Source organism: Battus philenor, unplaced genomic scaffold (assembly GCF_028537555.1).
Source record: "Battus philenor isolate CCGP_79_NKW_IND1 unplaced genomic scaffold, ilBatPhil1.0.hap1 SCAF_16, whole genome shotgun sequence".
NCBI lineage: Eukaryota > Metazoa > Arthropoda > Insecta > Lepidoptera > Papilionidae > Battus > Battus philenor.
Genome location: NW_027181678.1, coordinates 9733645 through 9751203, shown reverse-complemented (window position 1 = coordinate 9751203; position 17559 = coordinate 9733645). Strand labels below are relative to the sequence as shown.

General features: G+C 33.7%; 1 protein-coding gene across 4 annotated transcripts in view; it reads right to left on the bottom strand.

Moving 5' to 3' along the window:
* The window catches only part of LOC137919298 (rab11 family-interacting protein 4A-like), a 113468-nt gene that overhangs the window by 76048 nt on the left and 19861 nt on the right, over positions 1-17559 (bottom strand). For 3 of the 4 annotated variants that reach the window (XM_068762332.1, XM_068762335.1, XM_068762334.1), the window contains exon 2: positions 479-576. In XM_068762332.1, coding sequence (XP_068618433.1) covers positions 479-553 — 75 coding nt within the window. In that variant the 5' untranslated portion in view covers positions 554-576. Of the gene's footprint in view, positions 1-478; positions 577-2456; positions 2541-17559 lie in introns of those variants that run through there. The other variant, XM_068762333.1, reaches the window with a different exon arrangement.

The window sequence follows — 17559 nt, the reverse complement described above, 5'->3', positions numbered from 1 at the left end:
AACCCAAGATTAGATGGATTTTCATAATTTACCAATTTTTTAATATAGTCAGCATTATTTCAGCAGTAAGACGTCCACTGCTGAACTAAACTGTCTCCCATACATTTCCAATAGGACCAGTTGGAAGCGGCTTGCATCCAGCTTTTCCCGGCGACTTTAGAAAGGTCTATTCAGTGGATATTACTCCAAAACTTTAAAACTCCAGAAGCTATTAGTTTAACATGTTATGAGGCCTGTCCGCTACCATTTTAACTTGCCAATTCGCTGGAATATTTCGGTTATTTTCGTCCATTTGCAGATCTCCTCATTCCTGATAAGATTTTGAAAAATCCTGAGTATAGATGGAAAGGGGCTCCATGGTTAGAAGAAGGAGTTTGCCAAAGAGATACGAAGAAATTCATAACATTATATAGAGTCAGAATTCACGAAACATACAAATGTCCGATTGAAATAGTTATTAATGTTAAATCAAAATTACCTGTAATTTTCTTGGCAAATTGCCGGGCGAGGATCGTGGCGATTTAGTTCTTTGAAACACGCTGGGTGCCATCATGACCTCCACAGGTGCCTTCAACTCTGAAATAATAATACGAAAAAGTTAATACGATCGATTTATTTTTTAAATTAAAAATAAAGGTAATTAATGTATAACGTTTTCTTTTTTTAAATTTTTTTCATGTAATAACTGAATAAGATCAAAATTTAACAAATTCAGTGCTTCTCTGGTCTCTGTTAAATTTAGTTTTAAATGATTAATAATTTTAACATAAATATCTCTCCAATTAAGTCAAATTTAATAATGCAAGTTGTAGTCACTATGAGCAATGGTAGCCCGGTGGTGGAAATTGATCGTATGAAGGCCGCAAGTTCGATTTCCGAATACAATCATTTATAATTCATTTTGTGTATTAATTATATGGGATTTCCTTTGCTCACTAGTTTCCAGAGGATAAACAGCAGCGTCCTCTGCGTACCATAATAACATACTGCGATCGTAAACCTACTTGCTAAACGTGGAGATTATGATATATCTCCCCATAGATATCTTTGGAGAAAACCTATACTTTGCAATAGGCATCTGACATGTGAAAAGAGAGAGTCACTATGTTTAAAAAATTTTGTAAACTACACAATAAAAAAACTTGTGTAACTACACAAGATTTTTTTTCTTAGCAATTTATTTATGTAATTAGATTGGTGTATATGCCAAGTTGTAAATCGAATATTTTAAAAAAGTAAATAGTGAAAACAGAACACTAGCTCTAATATACAATATGGAATGTATTTCAGTTATAACAATTAAACTGGCATGATAAAAGATAAAAAAATATCACTTGTACACAAAACTAATGTCCGATAACCTATCTTCATATTATCTTGTTGGTTCAGTTGATTACAATTAAACTAACAATGCGAACTCAAAACGAAGATTATTCAGGTCGTGATTCAGTAATTATGATATGTCTGTGGTTCTCTTTAAAAAATAAACGAAAACCGTAACTAAGCGAGATACGTTTGTCACGAACTCGTGATTTTTTAATAAAGATATGTTTTAACAGTAACTGAGTCAGTCGTCTAATGTAGTACTTGGAAAAAGCAAATATAAAATAAAATAAAAAATAACGATAGACGAGAGAGAACGGTAGCCAAGCGCACTGAGGCTTACAATCGCAGGTCGCGTGTTCGATTCCCGGGATACGATCTTATGTAATTAACACTTTGTGCTTTACTTATATAGGATTGCCATTGCCCACAAACAAGTTTTCAAAAGATGGACAGCAACGTCTTCTGTGTATATGTTATACCGCGCTGCGATCGCTAACACAGCGTGGCCATTATGATATATCCCCATAGATATAGTTGGGGGAGAGTATTGCAGTGGTATTTATAAGCAAAAAGGCCTCACGAATAAACAAATAACTCATTTTAATCTATAAACTGAATAATTCTAATGATTAAATATGATTTTTACTACCATAATAACAAATCGGCAAGTAATAATTTTAAATAATTAGGATAATTTAATATTATATGTCACGTATTTATTTTACAGTATTTGTTAAGAAATTGATCTCATAAATGACGGAATGTTTAACCGATTTACACAAAACTGTAGAAATATTGATAACATTTAATAAATAATGAATATATTTTTTCTAACATAAATGCTATTTGTAATTACTAATATTTGATTATACGCGCGATAATTATTATGTTTAACGTAAACTTAACTCATATAAATATTGTTCGTAAAAAGGCTATTCAAATTATTGCCCGCAACGTCATCTTATCTGACGAACATATGTATGTATGTATTTCGACGTCAAGTATGAACAGTATAATGCGTAGTTAAAACCGCTGTATTTTTACTTGCATTTATTCATATCTGAATTAAATTTATCTTCACGTTAACTTTGTAAATATATTAAAGGAATATTTAACGGAAAAATGCCTACCATACAACACTTGATTTAGCAAACGGCAGAAGGAGATCAACAAGCGTGCCAGTAGCACTAAGCCACGCCACCAGGAATCCAACACTCTAGCTACATCCAGCACATCGCTTCTCACCACCAATACCACTTCAGACATTGACGTGAACAAAGAAGTCATTTGGAGTATTAACCCACTTAGCCATATGTACTTCGAATGTATTGTTCTTTATTGAAGCTTGGGTTTTTTTTCTTCAATATATCAAATCGTAACTGTACCGTTTCGAAGATCAGGCATTTGTAACACTGGACTTTGATTTCTTAGTACCGACTTTTCAGCGTGATCAAATCGAATCAATTTATTCACTTTATGTCCCTCCAATTAACGGTCGTTTCGATCGCGTTCACCGACTGCCGAAGTCGGAAGCCGTACTGTAAACGTTTCGCTGCCTCGACCGTCGCAAACTGACTTAGGACGACACTTGATACCTGTCATAATTCCCATCGCCGAAACCGATCATTACTGTATGCTACCAAATGAAAATCATTTAATTTTCACAGCCATTTAAAAATATGTATCATTTACGCTCTCTGCACAGCAATGTCTTTTGTTTGATCAAACACCTGCAACTGCTTTCGAGATGGTTGTTAATGTCTTCATAATAAGCGATTATTACTGTTTAATAACACAGTTAAATCAGAAAGTTAAGTGTTTCTGTATGTGTTTTATTAAACTGGTTTTCACAATTGACCTTCCAGTCACTCGAAATAGAGCATTACAAGAATAATATTTCACTTTTGTAGTTTTAAAAACACGAAGTATGTTACCGACATACTATTTCCTATGCTGCAATTTGCTGAAGGCTCAAGGTAAGCGTTTCACGAAATACTTCCAAATAATTTAATTACTTTCCTTTGCATAATTATAACATTAAAAAGAAAGTTTTATACGCTCTTTGGTAAGTGAAATTTTTCATTCGCAATGAACAGGACACTACTAGGCAAGTTATTTACGCCGGAATGCCGTTCCACGTAGAAATTCTCAGCACGACGTCTTAAGTAGTCAAAACTTTCTTCAGAATTCTACCGCATTGGTTCATTTAGTGACGTTATTTTTACAGATAGAATTTATGTTATTTCACAAACATTTCTTTAATTAATTTAATAGTGAAATTTATCGAGATCTTTAATCGAAAGTGTTATTACAAAATTGTCACTATTACTTTTATTAATGATTGTCCAATTTTTTTAATATTGCCTAAGCGAGGCAACAATTTCCCGAATCGAGGGCCAAGACCGGCGAGGCCCGTCTGCCGGCTTCGACTGCCAGCCCTACTCCATCGGCTAGTTTGTTATGCAACACTAGTTAATAATACGGTAATATCGATAAAATGCGAATAAGAAAAATCGTGTAACACCGCCTGTTGCGAACCCTCAGTAAATGAGCAATCGACTGCAAGAAAAAAGTTTTTGTGACGCTGTGAAAGTAGTATTGACCATTTTGACGAAAAAGCAAATAACTGCCCAAAACTTTATTACTGTAATAACTTTAAACGTATGTACGTAGCTTTTTTCAGTGCTTCGCATTGTGTAACGATTTAAATATATAATTATTTGCTTTCACAATACAAAGTTTGTATCTCATAAGACAAGATATAAAAATTTCAACCTTATAAGTAACATTTATTTAGCATTATTTATATACTTTCATTTCTGTGACAACTAATTTACTTAAATTTTTATAGTTTATATATATATGTGTATATGTATATGTTATAATATAAATGCACTGTCTCAGTTTAAGCTTGACTATTTCGCGTTAAGATAATATCAAAAAAAATTTTAACAATAATTCATCAAAAAACCTGAAAGATTTTCTATTGTATTAGTCTCGTAACATGAACGGCCGGCGTCACTTGTTTGCAATCGCTTGTTCCTTTCTGAAATGCAATTTGTAGCAAATAGAGCGAGAACATACGCTGTATGTATAATGCTTGCACGTATTTGCATAACCAGTCACTGATTTGTTGATAAAAAACAAATTAATGTGATTTTGCGTAAAGCTTTTTATATACAATACGTGACCTCAAATACAAAAAAAAAAATATTACGAACGGGGCTTCTGTTTTAATTGACAAAGAAGGCATAAATAAATGTATATAATATATCTATTATTGAAATATTACGATACATGTCGTCGTTATCGTTTGTATATAGACGCCTATTGGCATAAGCATACCCCAAAGACATCTATATGAGGATGTATCACAATCGCCACTTTTGATAGGCTGATTGGCAATCGCTGTGTGGTATTATGGTACGCAGAGAATGTTGTTCCCCATCCTCTGGAAACTTGTAACAGAGCAGTGGCAATCCTATATAATTAATACACAAAGTGTGAATTATATAAGAGTGTATTCCGGGAATTGAACCTGCGACCTACGATCACTGGTCTCAGTATTCTACCCCTGGGCTGCTACCACGATACATTCTCATACTGTGGATATGTTTTTTAGAAAATGTGACATGTGGTAAATTGAGGACATGTTCTACAAATTTAAAAAATTGTTCATTCAAAAATGGATCATTTTTAAAAGATGAAAAAAAGGTTTCATAAAAAAACCGTGCAAAACAAGTTATAATGAAATTCATATTTTATAGGTATTTAAAAAAGATATTAACACCTTTATTACAAAAAAAAATTGCCTATAGTGAAAAATTAATCGATAAGTACAAAACATAACATAGTCTCGTTGATATTTGAACGCATGCTCCATTTTAAATTTAAAAAAAAATTTTTTTACAGATACATGGTACAACAAGACTACGTTATTTGAAAGTATTGTAAAAAAGGGTAATTGGGTGTATTGTTAAATATATAGATAATAAATATATTACCGTACGTTTGAACTAAACTTTATTGTGATATAAACTTTCTTAATGCTTTATTAATTTTTTAAGCCGGTATTAACAAACTAAATTAAAAGAGCAGAAGTTTCAGCGATTTGTTCGCGTCGTGCGGTGTTAACGACCTCTCATTGCGCAACAACTACTTTGTTGCATTCGATATCGTTTTCAAAATAAAGTACTTTTACGAGCAGGGGTTTCTAAAAACGTGATGGAATGAATGAGTTGCAATTTTTTACGTTGCGACTACTTACTTCGGTTGCACAGAGTGATGATTTTAAGAGATTTATATTGGCTTGTGTATCAAAATAGGATGATATTATTATAAAAAATGTAAGGAATTTTCTAGAACCAAATTTTTGAGGACGATGTATGTTAAAAAGTAAGGCAAATATTTAATTTTTTTATATAAATTTGGTTATAAGTGTTAAGGCTTTAAAGGGGTTAATGTATTGTTCATGTGCTATCAATCAATGTAAGATACACTCTATCCAAAATTTTATGTTTACAGAAGTAATAAAAACAATAGTGATAATATAGTAACACAATGAGTTTTCAAAATTAAAACACCACCAAAAAAAGTTTCATTTACTATCTGTCCTTGCAAATTTCATAGTCACAAGGTATTGGCCTGTAGCATTTCAAAAGAAGAAATAAATGAATGTAACGTATTGAAGAGTGACAACCAATCATTCTATATATGTAAATGGATTGCCAAAGCTGAATTAATTCGGTTGCCCACTAATTCAGATTATTAGCTTCTCATATTTCGGTTTATGTTCAGAGAATAGTTCTTATGAAGAGTAGAACGAAATAAGGGCAATAGTAGAAAAAAAAACATTTCTCTTTTGCCTAATATATAATGTCGTTATAGACGATAAAGACAGGTTCGAATTATTTTTGGTATACCTTTAGATTCATTTCAATGTCTGTAATAGACTTCGCTATCAGAGAACTGAATAAATTTAAATAAACAAAAAAAATAGATGTTCCGAATTTTTCAGAATTTAATTCAAATGATTTAAATTAAGTAACATAAAGATAAAAAATAAGTAAATAATAAGATATACCAAAGATAATAACCTAAAATAGTAAAGCAGAAAACTGACAAATAATTCTGAACAGATAATTGCAATACGTTTGGTGTAGCGTTGAGTTCGTAAATACGGGATGAGCGCAAACCGGACGAACGCCGTGGACGTGACTGGCATTCCACGCGTTACTTGCTTTTTATAACAGTGGATACTTTAATCATGCAAGCCGCCGTCGCAAGAATGCATGTTTATTTTAAATAGAAACTTTCGTGATACTTGCCAAAACTTCTGGCCACCTTCCGTACTGACGCAAAACCGATTTACGTATCTGTAAATAAAAATATACCTATATTATTACTAGCTATCACCCGCTCGCTTCCAATTTAGAATTTCATTTTTAACGCCTCCACATTGTGGGTGTAATTTCTTCAGTAATCGCACAGACTGATAAGGTTTTTATACAATTTCGGGATTTCGCTGTGTACAAGATACGTTATATTGGATTCCTCCTCGCTAAAACTATTTCGGTGTTCTTTTACTACTTAAAGGGGTTTCAGAATCGCCACTGCCAATTACCAGGCTTTCAATACTTCGTCTTTTAAATATCGCAAGATATTCTTTAAATGTAAATACAGATTGCAAGTCTTAATCAAAAAAAAAAAAAACTTTAACGATTTCACTGCCATTCCAATGAAATTCGTTTTGAGTCACGTACCAAATCTTTTCGCATCGATTAAACGATTGTACGATTTCGTGCGGAGATGAATTTCTTTCTTTCCTTAAATTTTTCACGGTAAGTCACGAAAAGTTGATAGTTACGCCTGTCTCGCGCTTTACTCACCGTGCAGTATTATGTGGTATAGTTTATAAGCCGATAACTATTAAAAACGCAAATAAAAGACGAACAATGGCCAGTTGAGTATTAAATATACTAGTTTGAGAAAGTATAATCGATATAGAAATAATAGTAGTGTAGTCAAAGTAAAAAAAGTGTAGAAAAGTCGCACGATGCGGGCAACGCAACACCGGTCATCGTGGCGTTCTGCGAGAACACTTATCCTTTTGCAGTGGGCATCTATCGGCTGACATAAGAGAAATAATTTCGTATTTATACATGTATGTATTATTGTTTTTCCACGGTTAAGACGAGATGATATTGGCAGCTCTGTTTTGTCATACCGCCTATATAGGCTCTTTTTTCTTACGTTTCTACCTCGTTGCGCATTCTTAAGACTTGGTACAGTGGTTTTGTTACTACTATAGGAAATTTTTGTAGACTGAGATATGCTGGTTGCCTACCCTAAATCTCTTCACAGTGAACAAGGACTCTCTTGGTTCATTTACTATACACATAGGAATGGCAGATCGTCAAGCTGTTTTAGATAAGGCGGAAGCATCATGAAGAGGATTTAAGGGCTGCCGAGAACTCTAGGAATCTACTAGAGCTATCATTCGAGATATATTTAGGATTCCAATTCGAAGTTGCCCGATGAAGCCAAACTCTCGTTCGATTAAAAAAAACACGCTTAGGTTAAGACGAATTTGAATGCATGCATTCTTTACTCCTAATGTCTATGGAGGAAGAGACTTGTTCCCTTTTTTATTTATATATATTTCATTGTTAAATTTTTTATTTAATTATTTATTCAGTATCACTCTAAATAGCACAAATATAAACCCTAGTGATTTCTTAAGCTGTATATTATAAAACGTTGTGCCTTTTCTTTGTAATATTAAGTAAAAAACGAAATACGCAAATAGTTACATCTATTGTCTTTTATAAATATCAGGTGTAATGGTAATAGACCGTTGATAAGTATATTACCATTACTACTGAATAAGTAATGGAGCATTTTGAAAGTGGATCAATCTAATTTCTCATGTATCATTGTTAGTCATGTTTAACAGTGATTTATTACACGTCATCGGAGTAATATCAAGTATTACGACATGCAGTTCCGTATTTGCTTAGCAACGCAATTGTTGCTGTAATAAATAGTAGCGTTCTCTATTGAACTTACACCATTTTGTAACGACACGAGTAAACTGATTGTGATTTGTACTGGCGCAATACAGTTTATAATTAATTAAATTAATGTTTGAAAATTTGTACAGACAAAATTTAAAGCTTCAAAGACCGGCAACTTATTTGGAATAGCTTAAGGCACATCTGGGGTGACAAGGCTAACAAGAACAAAAGTTAAATCAAAAGTCAAAAACTTGATATCATAAAGCATCTCTTAAGTTATTATACTCTTTTTCTTCTTCTTTTCGGCCGATAGACGCCCCCTGCAAGGTATAGGTCTCACCAAAATTCGCTACGATGAGCGGTCTGACGCTGCAAGCATTCAGCTACTTCCCGTGACTTTAATAATGCAGTCAGTCACTCTATGGGTACTTACTTACGCCGCGTCTATCGGGTCATTTTCTAATCTACACCTCACTGCTATTATTTTTAAACTGGTTAAATTCTTAAGGAAATATATTAAATCGTCAACTGTCCATATGTATCAATCGTTGATCTTCATAGTTATCAGTTTATAAACTAACAACACATAATACGTAGGTTTAGTTAGAGGGGAGCCCACGCTGCGTCAACCGGCCGCGAAGATATGTAACTAAATTTATTTCTAACTTTCTTCTTTACAAAACGTTTCATCTTGCAGCTTTTAGTAATATCGATTGAGAAGGTTCTATGACGTAAGTAGAATTGTCTTTGATTGCAGAGCGTAATGGATGGTAACGGATGGTGATCCGTAGCGCAATAAGACTCGGATTGTTACGATGCTATTCGTGACTAATTCGTTTCGTTATAGAAAACCAATTGAAGCTGTTGTTTTCGTTAAAAGATTAATGTACTGCAAGGTTCGGTAGTCATTGTTATTGTTGCTTTTAATATTCATTTTGAAGTGATTTGTAGTAGTCACTGAAGTTGGATCTTACTCTCTTTCGAAATAACTTGTGAATATGTCGTTCGTGTCAATAGATGGACCGACGTCATAGTAAAAGTCTCGGATCGATCGGTCGCTTTATGCGGCCAGCGCAACACCCATTAACATGGCGATCTTTGAAGGGGGCCCATGCGTTGCAGTGGACCTCTATTGGATGATATGATGATAATATGTGTCAAGTAAGTCGTCGAAAGGCGCTAGATGCAAGCCTGTTTACTATCAGAAATGTATAGAGGAGGCGAATATCTAGCTAATAAACGTGCTATTACTGAAATAATCATGAAGATACGTATCTGTTTATTAGCGAACGACAAGACATCACGAGAGATGACACAAGGTGCGATTTTTAAGAATATTTTTACCAATTCACGACGATATACGAGGAAGTAGAATATTAATCTCTAGATATTCAAAATTACTTCTCTAGTAGATTCAATTCCAGAATTTTCTGTCTTTAAAGATTTAAAAGCTTAAAAATATTTATAAGAAATACAAATTGTTAAAACCATGCCGTAAGTCAATATAATTATGTATAACAATCATGGTATAATAGTAAAATGCTGTATCGCGTGTTAGTTATACGCGCAGCGATAAAGACGGGGTGGAGGAAGGCTCATGTTCTTATTTCCTCGCCCCCATCTCGCTGTGTTTTCCCAAGGCATCGTACTACTACATAAGTGTTATTATGATAAATTGATAATAGACAAAACTCAACAATAATAACCGAACCGCTGAAATATCATCGTAGCTGAGAGATTTCTTGTAGGCAATTAATATAAAGTTTGCTTTAAATAATGTAAGCCGTAATAATTAATATGCTATCATTGCCAAACTACTACAAACGTGTTTTTAAATGTAATTGTATATAAAAACTTAAAATGAATATATTACAATTATCTAGTCTTAAAGATTACCAGACCATGTAATTATGAAAATGCTACTAATGAGACCTTAAAACACGTCCTTGTTAAAGTCAAAACAAAAAGATATTTCTCATGACGTTCTGATATCTGGAGCATCAAGTAAAGTTGTAAGAATCATTGTTATAGTGTAGGAAGTATTAAATAGTAAAAGTGAAATGTGAATAAAGATATGAAGTACATAGATAACATCGAAATTATCAAACACGAGAACTGGCATCGGGAAAGTTAGACATTTACTAGGTTTTTTAATTTCTGTCTACAATGAAGGAAGAAAGAATAATTATTAATTTTAGAATATGCTTATAAACGAGTAGTGGTAGCCTGTCGGTGGAGGACTGACTAGCGATCGCAAGTGGCGGGTTCAATTCCCGGGATGCAATCTTATGTAATTCACAATATGTGCATTAATTATGTGATTGCTACTGTCCACAAATAAGTTTCAAGAGGTAAGGCAGTAGCTTATAGAGTACCATAACTACACTGCGATCGCCATCCTTCCTCACAAGCATGGCGATTGCAGTATATACCCCATAGATATCTTTGGGACAGGCCTATGCTTTGCAGTAGGTGTCTATGGGCTGAAACTACGATGCTTATGAAAAAAAAAACTACACAAAAATCATTATACACTGTGTTAGTTTTTATAAGTAACCAACGGATATATTAACATAAAGCTGGCAGCATTCCAATTAAAATATATAATGATATTTTCATTATGATTACAGCAGTAGTCACTTATGACAACTGGACTTAGTTCTTCCCTATAGATTTATAATGGCACCGTCTTCTCTCGTCTTTAACAAGGTCGTCTGTTCACCGTGAGGACGTTCAATGCTTGATAGTTCGTGGTTGCCAACCCAAAATCTTAATTCGGCGACTGTCTTTTCTGCGCGCCATGAGACTTTATTACCTCAACTTGCCAAACCGCACGTCAATGTTACTTTAGTTTACGAATCTATTCATTTATATATAACTAATCAACTAAATAAGACCCTTAAACAAATATTAAGAATCATATAAAAGCAAGAAAACTGATAACGAGATGGTCGTCGCTGATAAAGCATTTCTGTCACTCAGGTAGTTTCAACATTTTGCAAATAACGTATCAACATATAACAGATCTATCTTTGCATTCATTCTTAAGTACTTAACCTATTTATGTGTTCGTTATTTATTTTGAAATATTTGCTTCAGCCTTGTTACATGTTATGTTTAGACATATCCAAAGACACGTGTTTTTGTTAAATGTAAATGCAGCTTTACAGTTATAGATCGTATTCTTTTAATGACATTAGTCCAATTTAAGTAGTGTATCTGATATGATAACTAGCATATCATTTTTTATCTTCATCTTGTAACATATTCGTCTACCATTCAACATGACGTCTGTAAGCTACGCAACCTAAAATTTCTGTATAAGTTGTTTGACTCATTAATAGATTTCTCTACTTTTTTGTCATTATTATTTCCGCGCCTGTACTATTAGCCTGTTACGAACACTTTCAGATCTCTTCGAAATGCTCAAAGCTTCCAATTGAGCTCTTTAAATATACGAATAATATAAGAGGCCAAATAATTATATGCAAAATTAACGAGGAGAGTGGATAATTGCGTGCAAGACAGATGGCCGATGGGGTCTTAAAGTTGCGGGATGGAGACCACGGACCAACAAACGCAGAGTACGATGTACGTACACTCACAAGTTGAACAAATGATCTTGTTAAGATTGTCGGAGAGCGCTGAATGCATGTCTATTGGAAATTGCTTCAGCAAGTCTACCAGCATGTTCAGCAGTGGGCTGAAATGTGAATGTAGGTTGACGTTAAAAGAAATTATTAACTGAACATAAAATACAAGATGACTAGCGGAAAAAGGTAATGCCCATTAAGTTGCGTTGGTCATTAAAACCCCACCAGGCGTTTTAAGTGAACAGTTAAGTAGGAAATCATTCCGAATAGCCACCGTACTGTATCATTTACGCACCAAGAAAAAGTAGTTGTATTGCAACTCGATATTTTTGTAACGGTTTGTGTTGGATTTGTTTGAAATAGTCCCATATAATTTTAATAATTTACTCAAACTGTATCGCTACATAATACTAAAAGACATTTGGCAGAAAGACATTGTAACAAATGTATTAATGAAGTAAAGCTATTATTTTCCTACAATAATTGATCTGTATTTATTTAAAATTTGAAACTCATTATTATTTTCAGCCGATGGAAGCCCACTGCAAGGCCACAGGCCTCCCCCAAAGATCGCCACGGTGACCGGTTCACTTAGTAATATGGACGCGAATTCAATTTGTAGCCTATAACTTTAAAAATAGAACTAAAATAAAAAGTATCCGGCAATATGTTTAGTGTTAAAAATCTAATTCCGTGGTTTATGAACCTTGCGCCCGAGCTGCGTGTGCTTTCACTTTTCTGTTTAGTGCAATTTTTTTGTTAAAATGTTTTGCTTGGTTTCTCATTTACTTTGTGAATTGTTTATGCATTTCTATTATTCCAGAACGATGCTTTGGAGACTGTAGATTTCCAGAACTAAAAATCTGCTCTCGATCTACTCCGTATAAAGACCAGGCTCTCCACAATCTGCTATAAGTTGAATATAAGAGATTCTGGTTTACTTCGGGCACATAGCTCGAATGCAACCAAATAGTCTCCATAAGGTATGCCATAGAAAAAGTAGACGAAAAGAGACCGAGGGGGCGATTACCAACCCGAGTGATGGACTGTGTGGGTGGTGAGGAGCATCATAGTAACGGAGGCACTCAGAAAAGCAGTTTATATTTGACTAGGGGAACCAACTCGACGAATCTTTGACCAAAATTATTCCTTTTACTTAAATTAATTAAGTTAATACTATCAAGGCTGTAATATATGTTTTAAACATTTTATTGCTTAATAAACTAATGGCAAGTCTCTTTGATATTTTTTGTAACTTTTTTGGATAAATACTGTTTGTCTATCGGCATTAACACCATGTTTGAAGTTTATAAACTAGGGTTTGAGGTGGTGGACCGTTAAAGGCGGTAAGTCTAAACCTCTTTACAGTAACTTTAACTTCAAGTGCTCCTTCCGGGACATCGGGTTTGGCGGTTACATGAGACATTTTACCGTTCTAAACAGTTCCTAGTAGATGTGGTTTATTAGGAATAAGTAATCTCATGAATAAGTCGCTTCCTACCTGTCCTTATCGAAATCTATGGAAGAGATTAATGTCCAGTAGGGGGCTTCTTACTTCTGTAATGATAATGATGAACCTCATGATATTTTTCATTTGTGGACTCTTCTAAGATCATGGCGCGCTTGAAACTCTTTTTGCTCTTTATAAGTTAGAGGATTCCATTATAGGGAAGCTCAGTTTTATTATGGTTTTTATCAAATAAGGCTCTTCAGACATTTTTCTAATGGCAAGCATGAGTGGCCAGTAAAAGATTCTTTGTGGATAATCGTATGAATAAATGTATATTTAAATGTAGGTATATATTGGGCCGCCCACCAGTGTCAAGACTAATGGTCTTATAAGGTCATACCGTATGTGCAAATGTTCAATTAGTCATGCTTTTTCTGATGAAACCAACTTCAATACCAATACCATTTTTACATCCTACATATTTTTTGAAATGAATATCGTTTATACGCCTACGCTACACATACATACGTTTATTGTAATTTATACATATATTAAAACAATTATAAATGAAAAACAATTTCTGTACCATAAGTATGTACAAAAATAAAAACAGTATAAAATCCTTTAAGCTGTTATTCATGTACATGTTTATAGTAGTCAACCGGTTTCATTACTATTTTAACTGTTTATTTTAATAGCCTATATTTTTTATAATAAAATATAGAAAATGTACGTATTATACACTTCGATTATAGTACGAATTCCTCCAAAAGTAAATGGTCATGTTTAATGATCATCAATAATTTATTTACAATATAAAAAATTGGTGTCAAAAGTTAAGTTTTTCATAAGATTCTATGTAATATAGAAACCAAGTCCAGCTTGATATAATACTGTATATACATTTCAATAATTCGCATACCAATTCAATACCAAAACAGACTGAGAAGGAAGACCCGTAGTATTATAAATCTAGTTAGATCAGATAGGGCGTTCAACACGGATATGAGAGTTGACTAGAACAGGTTGTATGCGTTACATAAATTACATATAAAGAGTCAGGCATGCAATATTAACAATATTTAAAAAAATATCAGCCTATATATATATGGTCTTGTATTAAAATTGCAATTGAAGTTGATACTTCTGTCGCAATTTTAACAAAAACAAATTTGTTTGATTTGATTAAACTTGATAGTTTATTAAATCCAATCACTGATATTTTTACTGCTATGTTTTATACGTATAGTCGTTTCAGCCCATAGACGCCCATTGCAAGACATAGGCCTCCACTAAAGATTTCTCTGGGATAAAATACCATGATCGCAATGGTTGGCAGGAGGGTTGGCGATTGCAGTGACAATAATCAATATAATGAATGCATCGTGTGAGTTATATGAAATAATACCCCGTGAATCCAACCCGCGATCTACGGATGAAAGTCTCAGTCCTCTATCGCTGGACTTTGGGCACGAGCAGAAACTCGTGCGTATTCCTCAGGAATTAGATCTATTAAAAATCAAAAATAGATATAATTTTAATACTTAAATTGCAGATGAACCGCCTACATATACATGGGAATGTAATACTGAGAGAAGATGGTCATACGGCACGGAAAGTTCTGGAAATATTCGAACTACAAAAAGGTCCAAGACGCCGATCGAATGCCTGAATAGACTTAACTACAAAATAATCGAGTTGCCGCCCAGGAGTAGTAATGAATAGCTTATTCTAGGATCTGACGATCAATGGTTAGCGAGGCACATATGGCGCTTTGGATGTGAAGGTGCGCTTTTTTAATTCCATAGGCAAATTTACATTTTTAAAAAATAATTATCAATCGTTCTGAATTAAAGTGTAAGTTACATTGTTTAGGAAAGGTTAAATTTTCTACTCTAGTAATTTTTTACTTACATAATAAATCATTTTTTAGAATACCATATGTAAATTATTTAATTTGTTATAAATTAACTTTAATTTATGGAAGTACTATTTATTGTTGATATTAAAAAATCTTTATGGCTCTAATAACGACGGAATTTTGTAAAACTGGAATTTCTACTCTTCTGATACAAAGGGTTGCCGACCCCTGGCTTATTCCGCGAGAAATGTGTCGTCTGTTATGTCACATTTCTCTTACAGGAGAAGAGGGCATCTAATTTTAATGCTTCGTAATGCAAATTGCATGCAAATAACTGAAAATGGATCTTCCAGTGCACTTTTAAGTCTGTTAAACCGCTTGGCTGTATTCCAGGACACAGACACTCTTGCTCGTATTTCACTCAGAACAAAATAGCCGTACGAATATAAAGCATACTATTAATGCGCGCTATAATTGGACAACGGCGTCCAATAGTCTGCGCGCGAATCACGCCGACAAGTGCTTGTTTAGACTTCTTAGCGATGAGCAATGCTTATCGAATTGTTATTATTCTAATATACACGTTCATCACTAAGAGCGTTTATGGCACGCTTTATATTTAGGCTAGTTTAATGCGATTATTACACTACTCTTCGAGCCTAAGTAAACGGTAGTCACTTCTGCCCAGTTCGTTTCCTATTTAGTTAGGATATTTAAAAGCTTATGTAGATTTCTCTTATAATACATCACAAGTATAATAACATGTACACAATGTATATTCATCGAAGCTGGTAGCCGTGCAAGGCTGTTATAGCTTCATCAATCACGGGGTTCTCGCGAGTTGGAAACGCCTTATTACAATTACTATCTATTTATTGTAATATATGTCGTTGTTTCAACTCACAGATACCTCATAGATATATATTTATGGGGGATATAACATAATCGCCACGCTTGGCAGGCGAGTTAGCGATCGCAGTGTGGTATTAAGGTACGCAAGGAACTTTCTGTCCATCCTCTGGAAACTTGTTTAAGAGCCGTGTAAATCCTATATAATTAAAGCACAACGTGGGTATTATATAAGATAGTATCCCGGGAATGGAACTCGCGACCTACGATCGCCATTGCTCAAAATGTTTTGTATAACAGGAAGACTTGCCTTGATATCGAACTATTGAATAGCAATTTTTTTTTAATATATTAACGTAAATAACATATAATCCAGAGTCCAAATAAAGTGGAAAGGGCCATTGACCCTAGGTTTATCGATTGACGAGTTGTTTTCTAGGCCAAACGGAAATACGCGTCAACTCCTATGTACTTCCATTGTTAAGCAACCTCAGGCTTTTAAAGTACTTTAGGTCAAGCGGTTTTAGGTCGACTATTTTCTTTTATGGGTTCAGTGATAAGATATGACAAACGGAGACTCCGTTTCTATTAACCATTAATAACGTAACTGATTTCAACCCACTTCTATCGTACAGTTACCCAATATTTATTTTTTCAATTACTATAACATTGTCAATTAAATAAATGTATATTTTTTAATTTTATTCGTAATTTTTATTTTTTTTACTTTACATTGAACATTATGTCTATTTGAAAATGTTTTCCTTGTTATACTATGATAACGTTATTTATTATTTTTAAAACCATAGATTTTTGGATAGGGTATGTCATACATTAATTAGCCAATTCACTCACCCCTTTAATGCTTTCATACCTATAACCTATCCACCTGTACATATTAAATATGAGATTACCACCTATGTACTGCCTCATCACAATATCTTTGAAATCCTTTTTCCGAGTAGATGCTGAAAACGAATTTTACGGAATTCCACCCCCTAGGGGGTTGAGAGGTCGTTCAATAAGTTTAAAACGCGGCCGACGGATAGCATGTTATATTTATAATATCACAAACTTGTGTTAGCTTAGAAAAATAAATGTTTTGCCATATATTTTTGACACGGATTATTTAGTATATACCTATACACATATAAGTACCCTATATACGACAACACAAAACAACATATCCCGTGCCATAACGTATCTGTATTTTATTAGATGCAAGAAGGAAATTGTCATTTATACACAATAATATTAAAATTAAACAGTGCAACAAGGAAATAACAGTCAATAATCTCAAATACATATTTTGTATTTATCCATATTTAATTTGTTGTATAAGAACGTACAGTTGCGTGACGTAATGAATGCATGTTATGAATATATAATAATAATCATATTTAATAAAAAGTCTAAAAAGTATTCAGATTTATATGCATCATCAATTAATATGAAGACTTCTTA